A 19,064-nucleotide genomic window follows, 5' to 3' on the forward strand; every position below is an offset into this window, starting at 1 on the left:
AAAGAGCATCTGCCTGCCCCCTCCTTCGTACAGGGGGAAACCACCATCACCACCAGGAGATAGAAGGGCAGATTAGCATTAGCATTATTGATTACTATTGTCAGTCTAGCCCGAGGTAATTCCTCTATCCTCCATTGACACCAGCGTGAACAAAAGAGGATGAGCCCCTTGCAGTCTTTTTTGATTTGGTTTCACCGAATTACACTTTGTTGGGTCTGAGAGATTCTGGTTACTTTTTCGACATTTATTCACTCTTCTGCGCAGACTTTCAATGGTGGCTAGTTTATGGGACTTTTTTATTGTGCCAAAAGACAAACCCTGCGGTCGGATTTGGTGCAACAGAGATTATTTTCTTCAGATGGGGGGAGGGCGGGGTACTAAATTGTGTTAAAGAGCAATGTCCCGGAACCAGTCCCTAGTGGAAAAGAGTGCTTAATGGCTTTAATAGGCCTCCCTGCCGGGGCGGGACCCAAGCAGGCCTGCCCCTGGGTGCAGCCGACTCGTGGCGAGAGAGCAGGTGGGTGACGGGCAGCTGAGGGGAGCAGAGGGTGGGGGAGGGGTGGGGAGGGGTGGGGGGAGGGGTGGTTTGTGTTGAGGGGGGGAGGCGAGGGGGGGGGGGCGAGGGGTGCAGGGTAGGAGGGGGGTCCATTTTGGAGGACTCCTGGGCTTCGGGAGAAAACCTTGGATTGAAAAAAAAAAGAGGCAGACCCCATCTGGAACCGAGGCGTGAAAGAGATCTGGTGGGTGGTGTCTGACACCCTCTCTTTTGTTTCCTCGCTAACACAGCAGTGATGGGGGTGGGTTAGGGGGCGGGCCGGGGGGGGCAGGCGGGGCTCAGACAATGGTGCCGATCCGGGGGAACTGAAAGGCTTCCATAAGCAGAAAGGCAAAGAGAGAGAGAGGGAGAGTGAAGGGTATGGAAGGCAAGGTGGGTTCTGTCCACATGTAGCAGACTGTGTGGTAGGGGGCGGGGGGGGGGGGGGGGGGGGCGGGGGTCTTCACAGTGCAAGGACACTGCAATGTCACAGCAAACAGAATCCGTGTCAGTTTAATGGATAGCGTTTGATAGTGTCTTTTATTCAAATGCATCGATGTCTTAGAATACCGGGACCAAATTGACTCGGAATTAGGTGTACGAATAAGGTGTGAGGCTTGAGGTATGAATGCCAGAGAAATACATAGATCATTTTCATGGTGAATTATACACAACATTTTGTAGCAACGGGAGTCAATTTGAATAACCATATTCTCAGAGGAAAACAATGAATCATTTTCCTAGAATTGAATGTTATCCACCTTTAGACAGGAAATTTGATTCATCCGTTTTTAAAACCAATAAGACGTCTTCATCTGTCCTTTCAGAGACAATCCTAAGTAATGTGTTTCATTTCCCCGAAACCCCTGTTCTCTGTTGCATGAAGAACACAATGTATTTCAGTGCTCAGACGTACTGTATGTAGAGCAAACTGAGAAAGTGAGCTTCATTTATCTTCATTAGCGCCGCCCGCGAGCCAGCAACCTAGCCTACTGGAAGCTCCAACTCTGCTTCACTGTGTTCACCGAGAGTCTATTGCTCCCTGCATGCAAACATGCTCCCTCCACCAATTCCCTCCCTCTTGCTCTCTCTCACTCTCTCTATCTCTCCTGCACGCTCTCTCTGTCACACAAGGTTAATTTATCCTCACTAACTCCCCCCCACCAACCCCTTGTCTCTCTCTCTCTCTCTCTCTCTCTCTCGCTCTCTCTGCCTCGCTCTCTCCATTTTTCATATGTCTCCGATACGGTGCATGCCATTCATCAGCCATCTTGGAGTGGCTGGCCTGGATACCTGCAGCCACTCTCCAGGGTGCTGAATACGGGAGGGGTGTAGGGGGGGGGGGGCAAGAGGGATTCTAGAGTGTGGGGGGGAAGGGCTGGGGGTCTGAGCGTCTATATTAGACAGTGTTATTTACTGATATTGGGCGCTGGGTTGGGTAGGGTAGGAAATTGATGAGGGATATGGAAATGCAGGGTAGTAAAATACACCGTTTATTGACTAGGTGTGGTCCATCAATGATCCTATTCTAAGGAGCAATAGCTCATAGAGTAACACATTTTTTCTTACTGCAGTATTTTTATGTAGTATTGTTATTATAATCATAAGATATCATCATACACCTTGAGCAATGCAAGGTGTATGATGCAAACATATGTACTAACACATCCTTGTCGATGAATCCTAGGATGTTGTTGAAGGCTATTTGTTTATTCATGTTATGTTGTTGACTTAGCAAAGTGATGCACGCTGTCGAGACAATAGGCCAATACACAAGAATACGCGCCGAAAACACGGCCTAATTTAATAGTCGTGGTGAACACCGCCATCTGCTGGTCAAACAATAGAAAAAAGAACGAGTCTGTATGCTCGTCAGTCCGCTAAGTGGTGCTAACTTGCCTCAAGAAGATCCGAAAAACAAGAGTTTTTGGCAGTTTGCAAGAATATCCATAATTGCAAACTTATAAATAAAAGAACCAAAAATGTTACATGTATTAATTTGTTATTTCATAATTATTTAGTTTCATTTGTTTTATGTGTTATGGTTACGCAAGCGATTCCTCTCATTGGCCAGAGGTCAAATTCAGAATCATGGAGTGAGAACATTTGCTGGCTTTAAAACAGAAATTAACCGGGCGAAACCCAAAACGTGTGAGGATGTGCTTCATTGTTCCAAACCGGTCAGGTGAGAATACTCTCCCACACTTTGCAGAGACTATACGACGACCGCTCCCGACACACGACAACGCGCCCGTTCAGCTCCCATCCGCTAGGAGGAACAAGCGGGGCAGCAGCGCCACTCGGAAACGATTTGACTCTGGAGAAATCCAAACAGAAAGGAACGAGAGCTTACGGGACTGCCAGTGCGTGGGAAAAAAAGATAGATAAGTAAGCCCACGGATTCCAAGTTGGAAGAGTCTCTTCTACATGGAGACGCGCAATGTCATCTACAGCGAGCGAGAGACGGGCGTTTGCTCACAAAATTAACCGGTGAGGCTCGTTACTTGTTAAGTTATTGATGAGTAGTCCTGGCTCCCTGGGCTGCGGCTGTCTTGCTGGACAGTAGCCTATGCTAGGATGTGTGTGTGGACTGGAGGGGGTTATCGATAAATGTTTAATGAATGCTGAACCGAAACTAGACACGTTTTAATCCGTGTATAACCTAGACGTAAACGACCATGACGCCGAATAGCCCGATCAACTAGAAGTAATCAAACGATTCCCTGTGTTGACATGGATGTGGATGTGTCGCTTGAGTTCCCCCCCCCCCATATCCTGATGTGGGACTGTTGTGTCTTCTTCACACAGTTGTACAAACCACATGAAATAACGTGACACATCACCAACATATTAGTGTAACATGGCAAGTTAGAGATTACTTCCACGTCTAGAAGGTTAATTAACGTTAATTAAGGTTGTGTTGTGATCAGCCGCAACAACGGGATGCTGAGCTAATCGCCAGCCTGGATGCTCTATCGAATACAGGGCGTTCTGATTATCTTCTGAGACATCCGAATGACACATATGTTTTCCTAGCTGTAACATTTTAATTGTTGTGATTTCGGGAATACACTGGATTGGATTATTGTTCGTCGTGGCGCTGTCTAAATGTGTATTTCTCTTCTCTAAATCAGACTTTTGTTTGTTCAGTCTAAAGTTTGCCTTACACACGTACATCAGTCAGGCACTGCTTTGTCACTGTACCCTTGTGTTTGAGGAAACCTGAGTAGTTATTGTTATTTAGAATCAGCCAGGCTTCTCGGCACCATTATTAACTGTTGAAAGAGGAAGGCAATCAAATGATTGCGATTAAACTAAAGTGGTTCTCCTTAGTCCTGCGATCTAACTGTCATGTCAAACTTGAGTGTACGAACCATTGCCCATCCAGCATTACAGGACGTTGCAATTGAAATTGTGGGTTAAGTCATCTGACACTGGCGTAGGGCTACATTTTGTTCACTCTGTTGCTGCATCAGGTGCCATTGCAGAGAATAATAGGACCTATATTTAAAGTGTCTTGCACTACATTCCGGTAGACTGCCTTGTGTTGACCAGAATGAGACGTGCTCTATTGTTGAGTCCCGGATGCAGGAAAGGGTGTGTGTGTGTGTGTGTGTGTGTGTGTGTGTGTGTGTGTGTGTGTGGAGAGGGGTCGAGCTGTAGCCCCTGTCGAGCGCCTTCCTGTTTTCAAGGGAGATTTCTAGATGGTGTTTTGCAGCGTTTGGTTTTTCTCCACACTCTTTCTGTGAGTCTGTGAAGTAAATGTTTAATCCAGCACTGCAATACAATCTGAGTGATCTGGCATAGCTAGTCACCCGATGCAATCTATTCATACATCTTTCAATCCCGTAACCCGAGTATCTGTGCATATACCGTTGCACAAGCACATATTCACACATATTCACATTCAACCATATGTGCCGTTATTTTAAAAGTTTCAAGGACCTACAGCTGCCTCTCCCTGGGAGAGGGATACTGATGAAAAGAGCAGCTGCTTGCAGCTTCTGCCAGACGATTGGCCAATTGTTTGGCTTTTGTCATCTGCGTAAGCCTCTCCATTTGCCGTTGGTCCATAAAGGGCCAAGCGTGAAGCCCTGGATCGGTGCCTGCTCCCTTGCTACAGGCCCGTAGGCAGGAGCGTCTCGTAGTTAGGGTGTTGGAATGGACCCCCAGCCGAAAGGGTTTTGGTTTTCCAGCCCCTGTGTCTGCAGGCTAACCTGTAGGCATTCCTCGAGCTAGAGGCCTAACCCCCTACCCCTTCATTAGTGGCCTGTACGTATGTCACTTTAGATGAAGGACTCTGCTTAATGACTAAATGGTGAATAGTGAGGCCCGTCCCCTCCCTTGGAGGTCTGCTGCGGGGCTCTTGGTAGTGGCATAGATCTAGACGTTGTCGGTAGGGATGGGATGGGGCCAAATGTAGCAGAGGTTCAGAGTAATACCGGTAAGGCTTAGACTTGAGGCTTAGGGTTTGCAATGCATGTCCTTCTCCACTCAAGCCCTTTAGCACTGATCTGTTGCCCGGTGTAATTGGAATGTCATTTGACCTTGTTTGTGGACATGTCTTCAGTGACTTTGAAGATTTTAGTACTTGAATTTGAATAGCAGTGATTTGAAACATAAATTCCTGGTCTCTTGGAGAAGCACTTCACCACAAGCTCTTCACTGTGTCCTGAAATAGAAGATCCAAGTGAACTTAAATCAATGATATCTGTGTATCCTTTAATCAGAGACAACCTCATAAGAGCATTGCACCCTAACTCCAAGCCTTAGAGAGCATCCAATGGAAAGGAGCATTGAGAAGGAATGCAGAAGAGACTTCCCTACTTGCAGGGATGATTAGGAGTACAGTAGCTTCTTGGCCAAATGGGCAGAAATGTAAGGGCACTACAAAACAAGAGGGTTGACAAAGGTTATGTGAGAGAATAAATATTGTAGATTGGTACGAATGGTAACTTTGGTAGCATCCGATGCAAGTATTCATCATGACTTGCACAGTCTGCACCAATTTTTCTCCATTAACTCAACTCTCTCTACTCTCTCCCTCCCATCCCCACCCTCTCTCTCTCTCTCTGATGCACAGGACGGTGGCCTCAGAGGTCAGAAAGCAAGTGTCAAGAGAGTATGGTTCCCCGCAGCTTTCCAAGAAGAGAGGAGGAGTTCACCAGCCCGTAAGTTTAACCCTGCCCTGCATCACCATAACCTGCCTTAACTTATGGGCCTTTAATCACCTAGCGATCATGCTGGTTCATCCTTCCTGGGTGGCTATGGCCGGCTAGCATTTACAACTAAGATGCCCGCTAGATAAATACCGTAATCACGCGAATACACACCGCATCGTACATAAGCCACACTTGCTAACAATTAAGGCTTGAAAAACAACAAACCTGTATATCGGCCGCATCCTTGTAAAGGCAGCAGTACCAAATATTCATTCTAAAGTACATTAAATCATGTCCGTAGGTGTCTGCTAAGTGTTACTGAAAGTTGCAAAGACTGACGACTCACAATGACTCTCTTTTGCTTTGTGTTCTGTTTTATATATTTCTTGTCATAAGACAAGAAATGAATCAGAATGTGCTGGATATTGCTAGTCTAGAATACTGTTAATATCAGTATTTCTAAATCCTATAATAAAGCCCATGATATTATTGTATTACCTTACTTGTCACACCCTAGTTTAACAGGGACAAGCCTTTCCAAGACAGGACAAGGAGATCCTACTAGCGTGGTTAATTACAATGTTTAACACTGACATTTCAGTCAGTCACGTCCATACACATGTAATTATAACAAAATGAACATAATCTCTTCCTCATTGCATAGCCCCATTGCCTCTCTATGCAGAATGTGTATGTGTTTGTGTGTATATGTGTGTCTCACTCTCTCCCTGTCCCACTCTGTCTCTTTCTCTGTCTCTCTCCCCTCTCGCTCTTTTTGGAGTTAGCAATTAGTCCCCTTAATCTCATTAAGCTGATGAGGCGCGAGTGCCGTCTCCCCGTGTGGTTAAGCAGCAGTCTTAATCTGGTATCACTTTGATTGGCAGGTCCCCCTGTCCGAGGTGGTGGAGCCCGTGGACTTTGAGGAGTATGTGAGCAGCCACGCCCCGGGGGCGGAGCCTGGTCCCCTCCGTCAGCTGATGGAGTTCCCCCCGGACGACCTGAACCTGGTGCAGCAGGTGAAGGAGTGCTCCACCCTGGAGCCGCCGCTGCCTGAAGAGGAGTAAGTCCCAACCCATAGACCTAGCCACTAGAACCATAGGCCCTGAAGGTAAAGGCCTCAAACTGAAGTCCTTCGAAAATACACATCATGTTCCCAGCAGGGACACGCACTCACACGCAAGCACACAGCCATCGTTGTGAACTGATCGAGAATAGATCACATCAGAATGAGTACATCTTTCAGTTGTTTTTTTACATTGACATGAATGTTAATGCACTGCTTCCCTTCACTCAATTATTCATATGTTATCTATTTTTTGTGTGTGTGTGTGTGTGTGTAGCCCACTGGACCCTAGAGTGAGAGACGCCCTGGCAGTCTACACAGATGACTGGCTTGTCATTCAGAGAAAGTAAGCCATGCATAATTCACCCAGACACACTGTACCCTAATTATTCCTGTACAGCACGGTCAATTATTCAACGTCTTCTTGTTTTGGATGCGTTGTTCACTTTTTAACAACGGCACACTGTTTCTGATGCGTTTCTCTCGGTCAGGTATCAACACTACAGTACCGCATACAGCCCCCACAACTCTGAGAGCCAGCGAGAGAGGCAGCGAGGTCTGGTCAAACAGACCTTTGAGCTCGATGAGGTGGCGGCCGCCGATCGCCATGACGACCAGGTACTCCGTGGCGTCGGCCAATCAAAAATGTCCACAGGCTCATGAGAATAAATCACGGTGAAACATATAGAAAAATCAAAAGAAAGAAAACCAGACCCAGTCCCTTTTTACTTGTGCCTTGCTCATCTCCGCCTGCTAGATGGAACACAGCAACACAAACACTAACAGCACGGGTCCAGCTCTTATTTTAATGGCACGGATAAAACGGCTCTGTCGTGAATAATAATTTCATTGCGTAGGGAAATGCATGTTGCATAGTGCCCAGTGCACTTAGGGCCCTGCTGCAACCAACTCAATTAGCTTGACTTAAGATAATGGGTTCTGGAATTTATCTCCCCCCATTATCTCTTTTAAACATCTTAGCTCCCCGGAGTGACTCACCATTTGACGTTAAAGTCAATGCCGTACCCGTTAGAAGAGGAGGGGAAAACAACAAGTAAACAACAACCCATGACCTCTGCTCATCTCCCGACCGAATTGAAAACGACTCTGGAGTCTATCCCATCCTCATTGTTCACGTCCTACCTGGAACGTCCATCTCTTAATTCATGACATGGATCTGAATCCTCAGCAAGTCTTCCATACACATGACCAAACAGTGAAATCAATAACATTAGCATGATGTATCCAAAACCACTGCCATTCACTCACACATGACAAGCAGGCAAAATCAATACCATAAGCATGACATGTAACCGAATCCGCTGTTAGTCATCCATGCACTTGATCAAACAGTGAAATCAATAACATTAGCATGACATGGATCTGAATCCACTGCAGCACATCAAAGCGCATGATCAAACCGTGAAATCAATACCATTAGTATGACGTGTTTCTGAAACCACTGACAAGTCACTCACACATGACGTAACGGCCAAATCAATAACGTTAGCATGACGTGAATCTGAATCCGCATCAAGTCATCCATGCACAGGACCAAGCGGTCAAATCAATGCCATTAGCATGACGTGTGGCCGAACCCACTGCAAGTCACTCGCACATGACGTGGCGGTCAAATCAATACCACCAGCATGACACCTAAACCGAAACCAACCCCGAAAGAGACCATCAGAGCGCACTACGTGACCCCCCCTGCCGAAAGCACTAACGACGGCGTCGTTGCTGTGGTCACAGGACGACATCAAGCGGCGCTCGGCCTCCCTGGACGACACGCCGCGCGGCAGCTGGGCCTCCAGCATCTTCGACCTGAAGAACTCGTCGCCGGACGTTCTGCTGCCCGCCGTCCTGGAGCGCGCCGCCGCCGAGGACCTGGACCGGCGCAACACGGAGGCGCGGCTGCAGGGGCGTCACCCCGACCTGCTGGGGCTGTACCCCCCGCCCGACGAGGTGGGTTCCCTGATCCTCCCCTAACCGCGGACGCGGCGGTCTCAGGGGGGGTCGATCCCCTGAGACCGCCGCGTCCGCGGGTAGGGAGCGAAGGGATTAAGTGGGAGACAGTGTGCCGGCCGTGGTCGTGTTGGTAGACTGTGCATTTCAGTGTCCTCTGCATGCTTTCTGTGGGCTAGCAAGGAGATTCGAGAGAGCCCTGGTCAGGCGTGCCAGCAGACAACCTCATGGACGTAGTCTGGATGGGCTCCTTAAAAAGATTAAAATGACTTAAAATTGTAATCGCATCGTTTGTGCACCAAATAGTTTTCAACGCATACAGCAAAGGTTGTGGTATACTGTTTTGTCCATAGACTAATCACATGCTGTGTGTGTGTGTGTGTGTGTGTGTGTGTGTGTGTGTGTGTGTGTGTGTGTGTGTGTGTGTGTGTGTGTGTGTGTGTGTGTGTGTGTGTGTGTGTGTGTGTGTGTGTGTGTGTGTGTGTGTGTGTGTGAGAAACACAAAAAGTTTTATATAGCGTCCCTACCACCTTCAGATGGAAGGACAGAGTGCAGATAGTTTATTGGATGTTCCCATCAGATGATTGTTCATTACATGCAGCGAGCCGCTCGCTGCCTGGGTAACCAAAGCTTTAGTGTCCTTATTTCTCATTACCTCTCCGTGTCACTCATCATTCTTTTCTTTTTTTAACTCTTTTCTTTTACTCAGAGGCTCTTCGGTCTTAGCATTACCATGGCGCCCGGGTAAATAGAGACTGTGTATGTCAGGGTTGTGTTTATATCCTTCTCACTGACTTTTCGCTGGTCTTGTTTTTCAGGACGAGGCGGTGGAGAGGTGCTCCCTACCCGAGGTGCCCAAGGAGCACTGTGGCCAGAGGATCATGGTGAAGTGTCTGTCCCTCAAGTGCGTATCCACCGCCGCCCCCTCACCCACGCCACAGGCCACAGCATCCCCATGAGCCAGGGGCCTCACCTCGGCCTGTGTCTAACAATGCTTACTGATGACATGGCACTGAAAGAGTTGGACGTCTGTCTTTTTTTATAGATTTGAAATTGAAATCGAGCCGATATTTGGGACACTCGCGCTGTACGACGTCAAGGAGAAAAAGAAGGTAATTGTGTGTTGTCCTCGGCCATAAACATATTTTTTATGTGGTTTGGTGACTCATCTTTCAGGGTGGTCCACACTCTCTCTTTCTTTCTCTCTCTCGCTCTCAGTCCCTCTCTCTTTTTATGCCTCTTTTTTACTGTCTCTCCCTCTCCCTCTCTCTCTCTCTTTCTCTCTCTCTCCTCTCAGTGTATCTCTCTATCTCTCTCTCTCTCTCCCCCTCCTCTCGGTGTATCTCTCCCTCTCGCTCTCCCCCTCCTCTCTGTGTATCTCTCTCTCTCTGTCCCTCATGCCAAACCCTTGAAAGTAATGTCGAGCTCAGCTGCCCCTTTGCTCCCTCCCCGTGATTGAATTCCCTTTATTCTCGGAAGTGAGTGTTCTTGCAGGTTCAATCACTGAAGTCTCCAAACTGCATTAAACCCCTCTTAACCCTGTGTGTTTCAGACTCACAGCCCTCCCTCTCGCCCAACCCCTTGTTGTTGTTGTTGTTGTTGTTTTCTAAGATCAATGCCCCCCCCCCCCCCCCCCCCCCCCCTCTTCCCACAGATCTCGGAGGACTTCCACTTTGACCTCAACTCGGATCAGATGAAGGGCCTGCTGAAAGTCCACACCCCGAACACGGCCATCTCCACCATGGCTCGCTCCGCCATCTTCTCCATCACCTACCCCTCCGCCGATATCTTCCTGGTCATTAAGGTATGCTTTCAAGGGCCCTGGAACACCCAGACCGACGGGACTCCTCTTGAAACTCGTGATCGAGTGATGCAGACAAAACGTTCTGTGAGATATCGGATGCTTTCTAAGTTGATTTAGGAGATGAAACGTGAGACCTGCACAATGTCCTCTGCAGCCTTCCCCTCATTCTTTCAACACCACATTTCACAACATTTTGAACCAAGGTCAAGGCTGCCTTCGGTACCGTTTCATGCTGTTTCAAACTCCAAAGAATTGATGCTGTCCACACAAATGCATGAATCAGGTTTAAATGGGAACGTCCTCCTATGTGCCGTCCATTAGCGCACAGGGATCCGTTAAACCTGTGAAACACTGATGGAATTGATTCGCGGTGACGTAACGCGGTGTCCGCTTGCCTGTGATCTCTCGTCCAGCTGGAGAAAGTGCTGCAGCAGGGTGACATCGGAGAATGCTGTGAGCCCTACATGGTGATGAAGGAGTCGGATTCAGCCAAGGTACGTAGGCGAGCAAGACACAGAAACGCTTCCTTTTTATGTATTTGTAAAGAAAACTGCCGGTGCAGTGCTGAAACTTGGCAGCGGGACGTGCACACTCGCTGCCAGGTAGGTCTCGTCTGGGCACGAGGGGTTACCCAATTCTGTCTGCCGCACTTTGCAATATTTGCAGGTCTCCCTTAGCTGTGCACTGTGCCAGCTTTTTTTGGTCTCTGATAAGTGATTTAAAGTCACATTTCCCTATTATGTAAATTACCAAAACAAGTATATTCTGAACTAATGGTTCAGACTATATATTCTCAAAGGTTTTATGTTTTTAGTCTTTGTAACAAGGTTGGAGCGACGATGCCAGCATGTCCCCTTTTCTCAAAGACGTCCCCAGAGGATTCATTGTCCCTTAATCTTCCACTCCTCTGGTCCCTCGTGCAGCACAAGGAGAAGCTGGAGAAGCTGCGCTCGCAGGCGGAGCAGTCGTGCACCCGTCTGGGCCGCTTCCGCATGCCCTTCGCCTGGACCGCCATCCACCTGCTCAACATCGTCAGCAGCGTGGGCGGACTGGACCGCACCGACCCCGACTCGGACTCCGGTAAGCCGCCCCGGCCTCCCGTCGTCTCCACGGCTTGTTGTTTTGTGGTTGTGTTATTAATATGTATATGCATAAGAACTTTGTCTCGGTGACACAAAGACACAAAATATAAAAAATTCCACTGGACGGTGATTCCAAATTCAAAAAGTGCATAAAACATTAAACAGGGAAAGAAAGGAATCGACAGGGTGCAAAGGGTGTTAAAGATGACATCTTAATCCACCAGGTGTGAGTTTGATAGCCATTGCAAGCCGAAAATTGGCCTCACAAGTGGGCGTGTCCACCTAGATGTGTGCTGGATAGATCAGTATACCAGCCAAACCAGTGGACTGTAGCAAACGCTGCTCATCTATCAGTCATACATCTAGGTGGACACGCCCACTTGTGATGTCAAAAGCGGCAGATTTTCAAAACGTCTTGTAACGGCTAATCACACTCACACCTGGTGGTATAATATGTCACCTTTTAAGATATGGCATCTTTTTATTTCCAAAGTGACATCATTGCAGCACTTGCACAGAGATGAACTCATGGCTCTTCTGTCGTTTGACGTGACCGCGTCTTTTCTCTCCCGCCACGCCAGAGAAAAAAAGCCACAGCGGCACGTGGAACGAGAGGAAGAAGAAGGGCTTCGAGCGCATGAGCGTGGGGGAGGACATGTGCAACTTTGCCACCTTCCGGCCGGCGACACTGACCGTCACCAACTTCTTCAAGCAGGTCAGAGCCGCGGGGAGGGGGGGGGGGGGGACAGGGTGTCCTGGCTTTGGCAGATGATGAACTGTGTGTTGTGCCCCCTCGCCGTCTCCTTGGCAACAGTTTGGTACACTGCGACTTGTCTCTGTTTGTCAATTTAGTTTTTTCGTACAGTACTTTTTCGAAAGAGGGCGTTTCTGCTCTTTTTTGGCATGAGCTGTTTCTACTTATAATCAGCATAGCAGTAGACCCTTTACACAGAGGCGTCGTTGCAGGACAAACACAGGTGTCGCTCTTCGCGCTGATTATAATTATGGGTCTGCTACTATATGTAGACTAAACTAGTGGATATGGTTGTATCCCTGACTGGTACATCAAAAGAAGCAGACCATAAATACTTATTAAGTCCTACGATGACACTACATGATTAAATTTTTTTTTTTTTTTAAATGTTATAATTTTTTTTGTAAATCCGTTACAATATAAGGGATTGAAAATGCATTTAACAGTGTCAAAACGCTTCTACAGTTGGTACAGTCTACTTTATTTTGCTTCCAGCTGAAAGCTTCTCTTTCTTTTAAATCAAGCGAAAAGGGCAATCTGAAAGGTTCTTCCATGTTCTGTGCAAGCAATGTACCTGGTGGTCTGTCCGTGTGTAGGAAGGAGACAGACTGAGCGATGAAGATCTGTACAAGTTTTTGGCCGACATGCGCCGACCTTCTTCTGTTCTTCGACGACTCAGGCCTGTCACGGGTTAGCACACACCACACGCACATACACACAGAGACAATTAATGTGCACACAAAGACAATTCATGTACAAAGACCTTTATTTTAAAGGAGAAATCCGGTGTAAAATGGATTTGGGATATGTTTGGTATGATAACGAGTTGGAATGTTAGTTTTGGAGCAAAAAAACGCATATAGACGTATTCTTTAGTTCGCTGTTTTTAGCCGATTCTATCAAAACGCTATAAACTTACGATAGGGGCATGTGTTATGGTAAAAACTAAATCGCTATTTTAAACCACTTAAAAGGCTAGAAGTAGCCCGACACTTCGGGCTGCTAGAAGTAGCCCGACACTTCAGGCTACTAGGTATACAGGGGTAAAAAAAAAAGAGTATAAACCCAGTGCAAGGCAGTGTCATACATATGATGTATCATATCCCATACAGAAAATCCAATCAACCAAAACATACATTCTCACATTTAGAAAAAGTGCACACAAAGTATTCACAACTTTATGATGTGTCTGTCTGTCTGTCTGTCTGTCTGTCTGTCTGTCTGTCTGTCTGTCTGTCCCTCCCTCTACGACACTTGCGTCTCTCAGCCCAGCTGAAGATCGACATCTCCCCCGCGCCCGACTCCCCTCATTACTGTCTGTCCCCCGAGCTGCTGCACGTCAAGCCCTACCCGGACCCCCGTGTCCGGCCCACCAAGGACGTGCTGGAGTTCCCCGCGCGCTACGTGTACACGCCCCACACCACCTACAGGTAGCCAGCACCGGTGGTCCTGCACCAACCCATATTGCTTCATTCCTATGCCGCCATTGTCGCATTCATTCATATTCACGCTCTTTAATTCACTCCGATACATTCATACATGCTCACTGTGTTCATGTTGGTGGTTTTGAGGGAGGGTTTGTCTTTAAAACCTAAATTTCAATACTTTTACCAGAGCACCACATAAAAAAAACAGTTTTTCTTTAAATAAACGGTTAAAGCTACAAAATAATCACAGTATTTACACATATTTACCCATATTTACACATGCAAAGCATCAGGCTTTGAAGCCTTTATACACTGCTCCATCAAAGTGTTGTCGTTCTTGTTGAGGTGATGGTGCTTCACCTAGTCTGGCAGCCCCGCTGACTTCCTGCACAGCTAATGGTCCTCTTCGCTCTGAGATAAAGACAGGGTCGTGGTAAACACACTACAACAAGAGATGCCACATTAAGCTGTTGGCTTTGTGGTTTTGGAAAAGGCTGACCCACCATTTGCAGGAGTCTGGAGAGCTGCCGGTTCTGCCCGTCCAGCAACTCTTCCTGGTACTTGGCGAAATGCTGGAGCAACCTCAGGACGTATGAGTGGTCGCTCGTCTTCTCCTTAGAAACGGAAAAAAAAGTGTGGGGTGTTGGTTTGGCCTTTTTCAAGCACGGCTTTAACAAAAATGGCGGTTGTTGGAAGTTTTAAAGGTAGCGCGTCATTTCTGGAGAAATAATTGCAACAAAAATAATTGTTGTAAGCACAAGATAAATATCTAAAGATTGACACCTGTTTGACGGGAGGGTTATAGCACCACACCCAAAGCTGTAGTTTATAACCCTGTATTTCCATACTGTAGGCGCATGCAGCATTCATAATCAGGCTGCTTAATTCTAAGTCATTATCATACAATCTAAGGGCTAGAGCACCCTGAACCACGCCCAGTGCTGCCCGTACCTGTAGATGTTTGATGTGGTTGGCGACTTTTTCGCCCAGGTACTCCTCCACGTTCCCAACTCTGGCCCAGAGCCCCTGGACCTCCCGGTCCACCCGGGCCAGCGTGTCTTGAGTCTCCCTGCCCTGGGCCGTCACCCCGGCCATCTGGAGCTGTCAAAAGAAGCATCTGCCCACTTAATCCACCTTCTCCTCCTCCTCCTCCTCCTCCCACCACCGCACACAGTGCAGCTGGCAGCTGCCTACGCTACAATATCTCACACACACACACACACACACACACACACACACACACACACACACACACACACACACACACACACACACACACACACACACACACACACACACAGCCACACACACACACAGCCACAGCGTGGCTTTCTACTGCCATCCTGACACACACATACATACAAACACACAGGGTGGCTTTTAACTGCCATTCTGACACACAAACTTGGCATGGCTCCCTACTGACATTGTGACACACACGCACACACACACACAAACACATTGCTCGGATCCTGCGTTTTTTTAACAAACACAATAGAACGAACTACGTGGATGATTTAAAAAAACAACCAAACAAACAACGCAAATGGCCTTCCGCAGCCTCATTGTGTATTCCCATCTCACACACACACACACACTTTGTTGTTTGTTTTGCATTTTGGCAGAGGAGGAAAATGTCTGCTTGATTATGTGTGTTCAGCTGTGGCGCGCCTCCATGCCCGGCAGCCCAGAGAGATAGGGGGGTGGGGGGGGGGGGGGGGGGGGGTGGTCTGCGATTATACCGTAGGATCTCGGCCACTTGGCACCGTGCCTGCGTCTCGCACCCGCTGCTCGAAACGGTTCCACCGGTTGACAATAGGAGCCGTACTGCTATCTGGCGTCTGTGAGTCCCCATCAAGGAAGGGCCCGGTAAGGTAGTCGCTTTCACCGCAGGATTCAGGCCGCGGTCACGCGGAGAGCAGACGAAATGGAGAACAGGAACGAAGAGGGCGTTTGTCCTTTTTTCGAGTTTCCGTTTCGGAGTGGGAAATGAGGCACTGCACGGCGGTGTTGTTTTCGCGTAAGCCGCAGGTGGATCAAATCTTTGCAGGCGAAGCCATAGCCTTTAAAAGCCCTTTTGAAACGTCCAAAGGATATCTACTCCTATAGCGCTCCGACAAAAGTTAGCATTCCCTTTTGGCTTGCGTTTAAAGGCCAACCTTTTGTTAAAAAAAATAAAACATACAAAAATACATGCATGTGTTCTCTCCTAAATCGTCAGTCAATCAGTCCCACAGAGACGGTGTTGCCTCCATCCATTTTAGGGACACGTAACCCTAGTCTCTCGCTGTGCGACCACACCCTTAAGGGCTGATTATGGCCCCTCATTCCCGCAACGCAATGACCCCTCGGACGCTTTGACGCAGTCGTGAACGTTTATGGTTCTGCGTCGGGTTTTAGTAAGCGGTCAAACACAGCCCTTGCTGCCGCGTCGCCTCGACGGAAGGTTACGATTTTTGGGAGGCTCACGTCCGGCCCTTGCGTTGGACGCAAGGAGGGTCCACAAGAACGTAAGGCCCTTGCGTTGCGTGAACCCGGGGCCATAAAGAGCCCTTTAAAGGTGACATATTTTACCACCAGGTGTGAGTGTGATTAGGCATTACAAGCCATTTTGAATATTTGCCTCTTCTGACATCACAAGTGGGCGTGTCCACCTAGATATATGCTGGATAGATCAGTCTATCCAGCATACCCAGAGGAATGTAGTTGCTCCTCAATCCAGGGGGGGGGGGGGGGGGGTGGTCTGCGATTATACCGTAGGATCTCGGCCACTTGGCACCGTGCCTGCGTCTCGCACCCGCTGCTCGAAACGGTTCCACCGGTTGACAATAGGAGCCGTACTGCTATCTGGCGTCTGTGAGTCCCCATCAAGGAAGGGCCCGGTAAGGTAGTCGCTTTCACCGCAGGATTCAGGCCGCGGTCACGCGGAGAGCAGACGAAATGGAGAACAGGAACGAAGAGGGCGTTTGTCCTTTTTTCGAGTTTCCGTTTCGGAGTGGGAAATGAGGCACTGCACGGCGGTGTTGTTTTCGCGTAAGCCGCAGGTGGATCAAATCTTTGCAGGCGAAGCCATAGCCTTTAAAAGCCCTTTTGAAACGTCCAAAGGATATCTACTCCTATAGCGCTCCGACAAAAGTTAGCATTCCCTTTTGGCTTGCGTTTAAAGGCCAACCTTTTGTTAAAAAAAATAAAACATACAAAAATACATGCATGGTTTCTCCTAAATCGTCAGTCAATCAGTCCCACAGAGACGGTGTTGCCTCCATCCATTTTAGGGACACGTAACCCTAGTCTCTCGCTGTGCAACCACACCCTTAAGGGCTGATTATGGCCCCTCATTCCCGCAACGCAATGACCCCTCGGACGCTTTGACGCAGTCGTGAACGTTTATGGTTCTGCGTCGGGTTTTAGTAAGCGGTCAAACACAGCCCTTGCTGCCGCGTCGCCTCGACGGAAGGTTACGATTTTTGGGAGGCTCACGTCCGGCCCTTGCGTTGGACGCAAGGAGGGTCCACAAGAACGTAAGGCCCTTGCGTTGCGTGAACCCGGGGCCATAAAGAGCCCTTTAAAGGTGACATATTTTACCACCAGGTGTGAGTGTGATTAGGCATTACAAGCCATTTTGAATATTTGCCTCTTCTGACATCACAAGTGGGCGTGTCCACCTAGATATATGCTGGATAGATCAGTCTATCCAGCATACCCAGAGGAATGTAGTTGCTCCTCAATCCATCATGCATCTAGGTGGACACGCCCCCTTGTGATGTCAGAAGTGGCAAATTTGAAAAAAAAACAGCTTGTAACGGCTAATCACACTCGCACCGGGTGGTATAATATGTCACCTTTTAAAGCAACGCCACACTGCTGCCTTTACATAGGCGCCTCACCTGTAGCTGGTGCAGTTCTTCTTTAGCCCCTCGCTTGGCAGAGGACGCCCTCCGTGCCTCCCCCAGCAGCAGCGACAGCCAGTCGTCGTGGACCGACAGCGAGCGACCGATCGCGTCCATCTTGCTCCCGGTCTTCTCCTTCACCCGGCCGAGCGCATCGGTCAATTGGATCACGCCGAATGCCAGCACGTTCACATCCTCCTTTGAGGCAGCGGCCCTGGCCCCGGCCGCTGTCTCACGCTCTTGCACGGGGGCCGCGTAGCTCCCGGACAGGAAGACGGCAGAAAGACAAACCAGATGCCACCAAGTGCTCTGAGGCGGCTTCATGTTCCGCATGTGGCGTCCTTCTCCGGCTCAGAAGCCCTGGGATTGTTGTTGTTGTTGGTGGTGTTGTTATTGTGTCGGTATTGAAACCGCAGCACTTCTATATGCACTGCTTTGTGCACTGCAGTAACCTACAACACTATTTGTCACTTTGAGGAGTCACAGTTTTTGCAGTCCTTTTCCGGTGCTCTAAAGAGTGGTTTCCTGAGCGTCAGTTTTTCAGGAGTTTGTTTAGATTTTGCTTGTGCGTGCCCCTTTTTATGGATGGGATCTATTGGTTTTCGATGCGCAACTCCGTAGTGAACTATTAACTCGGCTGGTGTCCAATCAGAGGTGTTCGTACTCTTCGCGACCCTGGTTCAAGGTACTGCCTCCTTCGATGGATCCCTTTCTGCCCATGTAACCCCATATACACCCCCATCCCCAGCAATCATTTCTGCATAATAATAAAGTAATTCCCTCATGATCATGTGGACGACTTCAACTCTTTCATTCCAATTTTTGAATTAAATATCGACAATTGAGCAATAAATACAGACCGTGCATGGTCTCGTAAATGATCAGCTGTTCCTCGACGACATCATAGGATCAGGCGTTGTGAAATGGGTCAACTAGGGTTACCTCCTGTGTTTGACTTGGACAGACGGTGAGGTCGTGATCGCCGTGCCATGCAGTGGGTCAGCCCTCGCTCTCGTGATCCCATACGGGGACAAAATCAGTATGCCTTTTGGCTTTCTTCTCTATTGCCCATGCCTATTTTGGGAATGGAAAGACCAATGGAGTGTTTTGGCTCTTTCTTCAAAAATTCACTGTTGTGTAGATTTGTGGTAGTAATGGAGTTGGTGAAATCCTCCCTCCTCAGGGAATAAGAATTCTGTTTTATTTTTTTATGTAACAAGCAGCTTTGATATTTGATACTGTTGAATATTTGCGTATTTTGTTTGTTGAATGAACTGAAACTAGGGCTTCAAGACACGATACATAATTAATCAATGTTCAGCATGTTGTTGGTTTTGTTTTATCGATTGGGTGAAGGTTATTTTATATGGATATGGAGTATT

The 19,064-nt window shown here is 48.1% G+C and overlaps 2 protein-coding genes across 4 annotated transcripts in view; one reads left to right on the forward strand and one right to left on the reverse strand.

Annotated features, from left to right (window-relative positions):
- Nucleotides 1-2,832: 2,832 nt before the first annotated feature.
- Nucleotides 2,833-19,064, forward strand: part of dock6 (dedicator of cytokinesis 6) — a 43,444-nt gene continuing 27,212 nt past the window's right edge. For all 3 annotated transcript variants that reach the window (XM_030380277.1, XM_030380286.1, XM_030380294.1), the window contains exons 1-14: nt 2,833-3,025; nt 5,619-5,706; nt 6,582-6,757; nt 7,038-7,106; nt 7,252-7,378; nt 8,513-8,725; nt 9,544-9,629; nt 9,771-9,837; nt 10,380-10,529; nt 10,943-11,023; nt 11,453-11,609; nt 12,193-12,326; nt 12,962-13,055; nt 13,633-13,795. In XM_030380277.1, the coding sequence (XP_030236137.1) occupies nt 2,976-3,025; nt 5,619-5,706; nt 6,582-6,757; nt 7,038-7,106; nt 7,252-7,378; nt 8,513-8,725; nt 9,544-9,629; nt 9,771-9,837; nt 10,380-10,529; nt 10,943-11,023; nt 11,453-11,609; nt 12,193-12,326; nt 12,962-13,055; nt 13,633-13,795 (1,655 nt within the window). In that variant the 5' untranslated portion in view covers nt 2,833-2,975. The remainder of the gene's footprint in view (nt 3,026-5,618; nt 5,707-6,581; nt 6,758-7,037; nt 7,107-7,251; nt 7,379-8,512; nt 8,726-9,543; nt 9,630-9,770; nt 9,838-10,379; nt 10,530-10,942; nt 11,024-11,452; nt 11,610-12,192; nt 12,327-12,961; nt 13,056-13,632; nt 13,796-19,064) is intronic.
- Nucleotides 13,109-18,258, reverse strand: angptl8 (angiopoietin like 8). The gene is made up of 4 exons (XM_030380479.1): nt 17,680-18,258; nt 14,744-14,893; nt 14,296-14,406; nt 13,109-14,203 (listed from the first exon to the last, which is right to left on the reverse strand). Exons 1-4 carry the CDS (start codon nt 18,013-18,015, stop codon nt 14,186-14,188), a joined length of 615 nt encoding a protein of 204 aa, XP_030236339.1. The 5' UTR covers nt 18,016-18,258; the 3' UTR covers nt 13,109-14,185.

The sequence above is a fragment of the Gadus morhua genome, chromosome 2 (genome assembly GCF_902167405.1).
Source record: "Gadus morhua chromosome 2, gadMor3.0, whole genome shotgun sequence".
In the NCBI taxonomy this organism is placed as follows: Eukaryota; Metazoa; Chordata; class Actinopteri; order Gadiformes; family Gadidae; genus Gadus; species Gadus morhua.

What these genes read in the sequence shown, in the direction of transcription:
- angptl8 (XM_030380479.1), bottom strand. Translation starts at nt 18,015, where the DNA reads ATGCGGAACATGAAGCCGCCTCAGAGCACTTGGTGGCATCTGGTTTGT. An exon ending in AAGAACTGCACCAGCTACAG is followed by an intron (nt 14,894 to 17,679) that starts GTGAGGCGCCTA and finishes TTCTTTTGACAG; the next exon opens with CTCCAGATGGCCGGGGTGAC. An exon ending in ACCACATCAAACATCTACAG is followed by an intron (nt 14,407 to 14,743) that starts GTACGGGCAGCA and finishes TCCGTTTCTAAG; the next exon opens with GAGAAGACGAGCGACCACTC.